The sequence below is a fragment of the Rutilus rutilus genome, assembly GCF_951802725.1.
Source record: "Rutilus rutilus genome assembly, chromosome: 7".
NCBI lineage: Eukaryota > Metazoa > Chordata > Actinopteri > Cypriniformes > Leuciscidae > Rutilus > Rutilus rutilus.
In genome coordinates, this window is record NC_140221.1 from 36,020,517 (window position 1) to 36,029,979 (window position 9,463).

The following is a 9,463-nucleotide window of genomic DNA, read 5'->3' on the forward strand; positions in this document are numbered from 1 at the left end:
ATCTATTAAATCACATAACAGTTGACTTTAATATTTAATACTTTTAAAATTTAACAAGTTATTGTTGGTCTCTAAATGTAGTTGGTATCTTAGTTGGCTACATTTTTAAATAGCTTGCCCAACATTTCATATAAGATTAAGAACGTATATATACTCTGAATATCATAAACGTCTGATAAACGCTTGTGTGGGTTTTATTTAACACACTCTCCCTTTAAACCCCTCCGAGGATTGTGGGAAATGTAGTCAGCGCCGTGTTGCTGTTGTCCACAGCTGGTTAGCATTTCTATTGTCTTTCTTATGAGAGGGATATCCGCTACAATCGCTGCTTCTTTTCTTATTCCCACAAAATTCTTACAATTTCATAGTCCATCATGGCGGATGAGCAAGAGATAATGTGCAAGCTAGAAAACATCAAAGAAATAAGGTAAGAAAAGCTGAGATTGATCCTAAAGCAGATTCGCTAGCTTGTGTTCAACATCTGGCCATTTCCGCCTGGATCACGAAAAACGGCGTATTTTCCCTTAATCATTGCATTTAACAAGCAATGCATGAATTTGCATGTATAATCTACCTAAAAATATTCTATAAAATTCTCCTTTGACAGGCTCTTTGTGTCGGTCATGATGCTAAAGCAAACCGCTTAAACCATAAAAACACGCAGCTTTGCACTAAATCTGAAAACATCTCGCACTAATTCTGCATTAACTAAGTCTCTGATCACACCGCTGTTTTAGCGTGGATGAGAGTTTGAAAAGCATCCTGTTGTGGTTAGACACGAAACTGCAGAGCAAACGGTTCATTTCCTGCAGAACGGCTCTTAATCATTTTATTTATAAAGCTCAAACACACTTGATTATCTGCTTGAGCATTGATGTGCACACACGACGTCAAAAACGTTTTGTGATCGGGTCACTGAAACCACATAATGTCTTATTCGTTTAAAAACACATGCACCAGATCAGAAGTCTTTGCATTGCCATGTCCTGTCAAGCACTGGCTACATGTTTATGGTGTTTGTGTGGTTTTGCAGGAACAAGACAATTCAGATGGAGAAGATCAAGTCTAGACTGAGGAGTGAGTTTGATGCTCTTGAGTCAGAGGAGAAGCACCTGAGAGAGTACAAACAGGAAATGGATCTTCTGCTGCAGGAGAAAATGGCTCACGTAGAGGAACTGCGTCTCATACATGCTGATATCAATGTGGTAAATAATGAAAAATTATAGTTTTTTTACGCAGTTTTTATTGCACTATTTATAATGTTTGTAGTGCACTCAATAAAGTAAATATATATCCAGCGCCTCTACACTTACTATGACTTAAAGGGATACTCCACTTTTATTGGAAATAGGCTCATTTTACAACTCCCCCAAAGTTAAACAGTTGAGTTTTACCGTTTTCGAATCCATTCAGCCGATCTCCGGGTCTGGGGGGTCCCACTTTTAGCATAGCTTAGCATAATGGATTGAACCGGACAAGACCATTAGCATCTCTCTCAAAAAAATGAACAAAGAGTTTCGATATTTTTCCTATTTAAAACTTGACTCTTCTGTAGTTACATCGTGTACTAAGACCGACGGAAAATGAAAAGTTGCGATTTTCTAGGCTGATATGGCTAGGAACTAGGCTATACTCTCATTCCTGCGTAATAATCAAGAAACTTTGCTGCAGTACCATGGGTGAAGCAGGCGTAATGATATGACGCAGCACATGCCGCCTGATAATAGGCTACTGAGCTGGGGACTATTATCAGGTGCTGCGTCATATCATTACGCCTGCTTCACCCATGGTACTGCAGCAAAGTTTCTTGATTATTACGCAGGAATGAGAGTATAGTTCCTAGCCATATCAGCCTAGAAAATCGCAACTTTACATTTTCCGTCGGTCTTAGTACACGATGTAACTACAGAAGAGTCAAGTTTTAAATAGGAAAAATATCGAAACTCTTTGTTCATTTTTTTGAGAGAGATGCTAATGGTCTTGTCCGGTTCAATTCATTATGCTAAGCTATGCTAAAAGTGGTACCGCCAGACCCGGAGATCGGCTGAATGGATTCGAAAACGGTAAAACTCAACTATTTAACTCTGGGGGAGTTGTAAAATGAGCCTATTTCCAAAAAAAGTGGAGTATCCCTTTAAAGGGATAGTTCACCCAAAATGGAAATTTACCATTATCATTTACTCACCCTCAAGTCACTCCAAACCTGTATGAATTTCTCTCTCCTCCTGAACACAAAAGAAGATATTTTGAAGAATATGTGTAATCAAACAGTTGATGGGCCCTAATGACTTGTATAGTATGGGGGGAAATACTAACATACATTTTGAGGGTGAATAAATGATGAAAGAAATTTCATTTTTGGGTGAACTATCCCTTTAATGCATTTAATTGATCAAAAGTGACAGTAAAAAAACATTTATAATGTTACATAAGATTTCTATTTCAAATAAATGCAGTATGTTTGAACTTTCTTTTATTCAAAGAATCCTGAAATAAAATGCACGGTTTCCACAAAAATATTAAGCAGCAACTTCGATAATGTTACTCAAGTACCAAATCAGAGTATTAGAATGATTTTCATGTGACACTGATGACTGGAGTAATGGCATCAGCTTTGCCATCACAGGAACTAATTACATTTGAAAATATATTAAAAAAGAAAAGTTATTTTACTGTTTACTGTATTTTCAGTAATACAAGCTTACTGTATGATCAAACATATGGAGCGTTGGTGAGCAAATCCAAACTTTTGAATGTCAGTGTACAGCCTATATTTTACTAAAGCTAAATTAGCTAAATATTTCTGCAATATCCAGGATCTGACCCAGAAACCTCTGTGTGACCAGATCAGATGCCTAACCATTAGTTACCCACCGTTGTGATTGATGGAGTGGCTGTATTTCTTCTCCCAGATGGAAAACACTATCAAACAGTCTGAAAGTGACTTGAACAAACTGCTGGAGTCAACCAGACGTCTCCATGATGAATACAAGCCCCTGAAAGAACACGTGGACGCCCTGAGGATGACCCTCGGCCTACAGAGACTCCCTGACCTCAGCCAAGAAGAGGAAAAGCTCTCACTGGAGTTAGTAACACTGTTCCTTTGTGTGTGTGTGTGTGTGTGTGTTTGACTGAGGGAACTCCTAAAAATGAGTCATTGCAGTGTAGGAGTGTGTGTATGCAAACAGAGTCATTCTTAGACAGAGAGTGTGTGTGTTGTGTAAAGGAAGACTAAAATTCTTACTGTACTTGCGTGCTCTTCCTCTCCTTTCAGTTACTTTGAAAAGCAAAAGGCTGAGTGGCAGACTGAACCTCAGGAACCTCCTATCCCAGAATCCCTAGCGGCGGCGGCGGCTGCAGCCCAGCAGCTTCAAGCTGCGCGGAAACAGGACGCCAGGCAGACAGCGACCTTCCGCCAGCAGCCGCCACCTATGAAGGTACTTTTTGACATTAGTGCATCTCTATCTGTGTACACCCACACAAACATCAGCAATCACATGTGGGAAAATATGTTAAGCTTATTTGACAGTGTCTACATATTACTAGCAAAAGAAATAACATATTCGCTTAGTTGTGAGCTTGCATTCTGAATTGAATGTTATGAGGTAGATGGTCCAGGTACCACAAAATAAAACGCATTGGCTTTGTTGTACCTCTGTTGTCCGTTTCACAAAAGAATGTATGGGTCCTTGTGAGCCGGTTCTTTTTAGTTAGTCTTTCAAAAAGACTCCTAAAATCCCAGGGCCCAGTTGTTCAAAAGATTGGATTTCAGCTATCGGGTTGGATCAAATCTTGAAAATGGGTTGTAGATTGGATAAGATCACAAAATCCAATCTTGGTTTTGATCTGGATCAAATCGCCAGTTTGTGTTTTTCAAAACTTTTTGGTAAGATCAGGATACCTTTAATCCAAATAAGCAGGATTACCCTGACCCTAGCAGAAGGGTGGATTTCAGGAACAAAAATTTAATAAAACTTTGAAACTGGTCAAAAAAAAAAAAACTTTTACATCATGTAATTGAATGAAACTCTATAGGGACATGGAGATGGGAGGAGAAATTAATGGGAGTCATGGAGTCAAAGAGATGATATTGATTTAATTTGTTGTCTGTTTCCAGGCTTGTCTGTCCTGCCACCAACAAATCCATCGGAATGCACCAATCTGTCCTCTCTGCAAAGCCAAAAGTCGCTCACGCAACCCTAAGAAACCTAAGAGAAAACCAGACGAGTGACACACGTGGCTCCAAACAACCCCTGAGAAAACCTCATTTACACACACACACAACCCTAACAGAAACTAATTTACACATAAACACGGAAACACACTTACGCTCTCATGCATGCACGTTTCCAAACACACACACACACTGACAGTCACCATGAAGCCACACACACACACATACACACACCATTGTCCTGAAGGAATGGACCATCTGCAGTCTGATAACTTGACCCCTTATAGTGATCCTGTATTTCATCTGTCTTCCTGCTTTAGTGTACTTGAGGTCTCAGTTTTTCCATTTCATTTTATATTAGTGAAACCTTGATATTGTTTGTACTGTGTCTGTATTTAGTTTGTAGTAGAAATGGATGCTGGTTTAGAAATGTACTATTCCGTGTGGGGTTTGGGTCTAATGCATTAGTTCAAAACTAAATTCTCTAAAGTGGCTTTAGTCAATAGAGCCATTTGTACGGTGTTCATTTAATACTTAAACTGATCTTTAATCATTTTAATTCATTAATAATGGTATAATTTCACATGTTTTTCAATGTTTTTTCTTGGTAAGTAAATTTTTTTTACTTGTATTAATGTAACCATTGACTGTCTCAGACCATGTCAGTGTTCTAGAATGTCTTATGGGCCGTTCACACATGATGTAGATTGAGAGCATTGGAATGGAACAAAACGAGTTTTTAACTGTAAAGGTGCAAAACCTCGTGTAATCGATTTTTGAGAAACGTTGGTAAAAAATTTAAATCACCAAAACTAACACGCCCCTACCAAAAGGATCACACCCTATCTTGATAGCTCCGCCCCCAAATTCACAAACACCCTTTGCCGCCACTCGTGAGTATACGCCCCTTACTGCTGATTGGCTATAAGTGTGTTTTGGTGCTTGGTCCGATCCACTTTCAACAGCGTTTCTCAGAAATCGCTTACTGCACCTTTAAGCGTCTTTAAAAAGTGGTGCTAATTAGATGCTAAAATAACGGTGGTACAACAGACATTGAAACAAATACTAGGGTTAAAAAAGACCAACAATTAAATATTAACGCAGACTGAACGCAAGAACATGTCCTGTGTGAACAGCCCCTTAAAAGTAGAATAATTATGGAATGGCACACAAGTTGAAGTTCTTGTAGAACCATCATTCAGTTTGAGCAAATGAGCTGTTACGTTGTGTTCTGGAATTTGACCGAAAGGGGCATTAAGAATTTGTTAGATTCTTAGTATTGAATCATTGTGTTTGTCTCATTTTTTTAATAATTAAAATGTGTGAAACTAATAAACTGTGGACGTCTTGTCATGATGATAAATTAATATAATACAATTCATTTCAGTTGATTGTCATCTGATTGATTCATTATCTTTCTCTCTCTTTGTGTCACTCCGTCTGTGGTTGGCTTGATATGTATCTGGAATTTGACCTTTCACCCATGACCCCTAACAATGCCAGAATCATTCTTTTTTTGCTAATGTCTTTACCAGTATAAAGTTCTACATTCTTTTTGCACTCCACTCTTGATCGTGAGTGGGGCGATATTTACATTTAAGGAAGAATTTGCGGCGTGCTGTCGATTTCCACAGAAATTTCTACAATACTTAAGTTTAAATACACACGAAAAGGACTACAGTGGTTCTCAACCAGGTGGCCTCAGCCTACTTAAACTTAAAATTAATAAGTAATTTTCTTTTTTTAAATGCTAAAAGCAGAAAATCAAGACATAAATGGAAATCCAATTTCTTTTTCTCCTCAATAACTATTATTTTATTGAAAAAATTGAATCTTGAATCCTATGCAATCACAAAATGAATCGTGTTTAATTACTTTTATATATCAAGTTTATAGTTTCTGTTCATATAAAAGTTGAAAACAAGCAGAGTTGTCATTAATACAACAGATATACCAGAGGAAATATCTTCAAATATTGTGTTGGACAATGGGGTTCTCAAAAAGGAAAATAATTGGAAAATTGGAAAATCAAAACCTTTTGATTTGCAAAAAAGTGTCATTTTTATTGAACCATTAATATTTTGGTGTGGAGTAAGCCTAGATGCTTACCTATATTACATATACTTTAATATTTACATTAAGAAGTTTTTGACCAAGCATGATAGAACTAAAACAGTAAATATATCATCAGCTTTGTGTGTTTTACTGTTCTCCTTTTAGCCTTAAAGTTAAAAAAAAACTATGCGTTTGTGTTTTGAGTGAGGAAAAGTAGATTGGTTGTAACTTGTATTTACAGCTGTGTACCCGAGCGGATTTATTTGGCTGCGTGGCTGTATTTATTCATGTGTCTTTCGCTTCTGGTGTTTCACACAACGTGTTTTACATCATAACAGGATTTGGGCTGAAACTCAGTAGGTTCATCTGCAGCTCGTTAATGAATTCATACGCATCTGCTTAAACTCCAGCTGGGCCATCCAGAGCCTAATCTCACTCACACACCCCTCTTTACCTGCGCTAATCCCACTCTCAGGGGCGTAAGGAGATCTGCATCTTTTGTCCTCTCCCCTCCTGCCGTTTCCACACACAAACGCATAAAAACCATTCGCATTCGCACAAAACCTGCTCAGCCACACACACAAGCAGCCGTAACGGCTGGAGAGCTTTACATTCACAAAGTACTGTAAAGAAAAACCCAAAGATCTTTGCAGAACAAAGAGCCACTTACTGTTCAGATAGTTAGAAGATCTCTAGAACTTCAGTTTAAGGAAACGATTGTACTTCATTTCAGTAAATTAAACCAATTCTGCTGGAGGTTTCCATGAGTTTTATGAGAATTAAATCATTTCACATTACTTAATATCCTACATTCTTGAAAATAAAGGTTCCAAAACAGGGTTTTTTTCAGTGATGCCATAGAAGAACCATTTTTCTGTGAAATAACCATTTTGAATATAAGTTTCCATAAAAGTTAAATGTTCTTCATAGAACCATAGATACTAATAAAGAACCTTTATTTTTAAAGTGTAGTTCCACACACACGTCTTGAAATATTCATATCTTTGAGTAAAAATGAGTAAAAAATATGGTCTATGAAAATAAATTTATTCTCTAATCTGTTATAAATAACATCACAATCAGTGATTGCTGAGCAAACAATCAAGTGTTCATGCAAATACACTCCTATGAGAAGCATTAATACATCATAAAAAGTTACCAACCATGACCAACACGATGTCAGTCATGATTGTGTATGTGGGTACAGAAAATGTCTGTGGAAGCCATGATCCAATACAGCGAAAACAACATATTCCCAAGACATTCCTATTCTTTGTGCAGCCCCACTGAGTTTTAGAGTACAGTTGTAACTTTATAAACATCATCAGATAGTGACAGTTGGATAGATGGGCTCTGTGTGCATGGGGGCCTGAGGAAAAGACTGCCCGTGCACCTGCCCAAACACTGAACGGCCGTCTAGGAAAGCTGGGGCCATCAGCATGGCGCGCTCTGGGGGAAGAGCGTAATTCATGTAGGGCTGATAGAACTGTGGCGCCCCCTGGGGGACTGGAGGAACATACTGCTGCGACTGAGAAGTTGGAAATGTGTTTCCCATCGGCCCATAGAGGTTAACGCTGAGTTCAGATGGTGGAGGGCGAGCGTTTGTCATGGAGGAGCCTGAAGAGGAGATGCGGGATGGGGTGGAGCTGTCCACTGAGGGTCCTCCAGACTCCAACAGGCTGGTCTGAGCAGCGGATGGCCCTGTTGGTCGATCGCTCGCTTTGGGTTTCACACACTGGCAGCAACAGATAGACACAACCGCACCGACCAGAACGAACGACAGGAACGCGCTCACCACAATCACAAAGGGGAGATATGTTGGAACTAGAGAGGAAGAGAGATAAGAAAATTTAAATAAAAAAATATGCATGTCAGCGATAATAAAATGTAAATAAAATTCTATGTGAAAAAAAAAAAAAAAAAAACATTTCTGAAGAATCTAGGTCTGGGTATTTTAATATGCTTCGAAAAAATAACAAGTTAAAATTGTCCCCAGATATCAACTCCAGGAGGCAAATATTGAAATTGAGGTATTTCATGAAATTTATGATTTTCTATTCGTACAACAGCATTCATTCAAGGGATTATATCATTTTAGATTACTTTGTTGCAGTGTAAAAGGCAATGGCCAATAAATGTAACGTTTACTTCCTCAAATAACTTGTACACTACTACAAAAACGCGTACTTACATTTAAGGATTTACCTAAGCTAACTACAGGGTTACGGTTAGGTTTAGTGGTTAGTACCTAGTTATTACCCAGTTATTGTAATTTCTGTAAAATGTCTCTAGTAGGCTACATGGGTAGGACTGTAAAATAAAGTGCTTCCAACATTATGAATTACAATTACAAGTTTATATAAATACTCACCACTTTCTGCCATCTTTCTCATGTCATCCGTGTTCTCCGATTCGGAGCCAGTGTCGCAGGTGCTCTGGTCGAGGCGCGCATCCGCGAATGTGCAGCAGTACCTGAGCACGCATGTCCCGCAGCAGTAGCGCGCGTCCTCGCCGTCGAAGCGCTCCGGACACTGGAATCCCCGGTGCCAAGAGTTGAAGGAATCCGTCCAGCCGTGACAGTATTCCCCCGATAACGCATAAGACAACGGGAGAGCGATTGATATGAACAGAAAGAGCGCGCAGGGTACGGATGAAGTCATGATTGCGTTTGTTTAAATCCTTTGGGTTGCAGAAGTCGGTTTAAATGTGAAGTTGCTACAAAGATCCCGCAAACCAGTAGCATCTGATCTGGAGATACTGTCTGCAGGCGTCATTTATGTGTTTGCTGGACCCCATCCCCCTGCAAACACGCACACACACACTAGCAGCCCCTCCTGCTCCCATCAGCCCCTCGTTATCGGTCATCTGCATTTAAATTTAGGCGGGGTTTAGTGATTGGCAGGGTTGTTTATTTGTATGTTTACGCTGCTAATTACTGTATACAAGATATGACAAGTGGTGATGAACTCACTCTAAATGACATCATCATCTCCCTGGGTCACAAATTAAAACTTTAATCAGATCAAAATTATTTTTTTAAAGTGAGAGTAGGCTAACTGAGTAGGCTACTCTGTTCATTAACACCGACAAAATGTAATCAGTCTAAAATGTACGCTTTAAAATAGAGATAAAAACATGGCTCTTTCACACAAACCTAAATATTAAAAGTATATATGTTAGATAGATACATAGCCTAACTTAAATAAATAGCATGCGTGTCTGGAGAGCGGTGGA

The 9,463-nt window shown here is 38.8% G+C and overlaps 2 protein-coding genes across 2 annotated transcripts; one reads left to right on the top strand and one right to left on the bottom strand.

Annotated features, from left to right (window-relative positions):
- The first annotated feature begins 231 nt into the window (after positions 1-231).
- zc4h2 (zinc finger, C4H2 domain containing) lies at positions 232-5,511 on the top strand. The gene is made up of 5 exons (XM_084414397.1): positions 232-427; positions 1,034-1,205; positions 2,913-3,085; positions 3,275-3,437; positions 4,118-5,511. Exons 1-5 carry the CDS (start codon positions 375-377, stop codon positions 4,229-4,231), a joined length of 675 nt encoding a protein of 224 aa, XP_084270523.1. The 5' UTR covers positions 232-374; the 3' UTR covers positions 4,232-5,511.
- A 1,745-nt stretch (positions 5,512-7,256) lies between these two features.
- On the bottom strand, positions 7,257-9,055 carry shisa2a (shisa family member 2a). The gene is made up of 2 exons (XM_084414602.1): positions 8,601-9,055; positions 7,257-8,053 (listed from the first exon to the last, which is right to left on the bottom strand). The coding sequence occupies exons 1-2, from the start codon at positions 8,887-8,889 to the stop codon at positions 7,554-7,556; spliced, it is 789 nt and encodes a 262-aa protein (XP_084270728.1). The 5' UTR covers positions 8,890-9,055; the 3' UTR covers positions 7,257-7,553.
- Between the last annotated feature and the right edge of the window lie 408 nt (positions 9,056-9,463).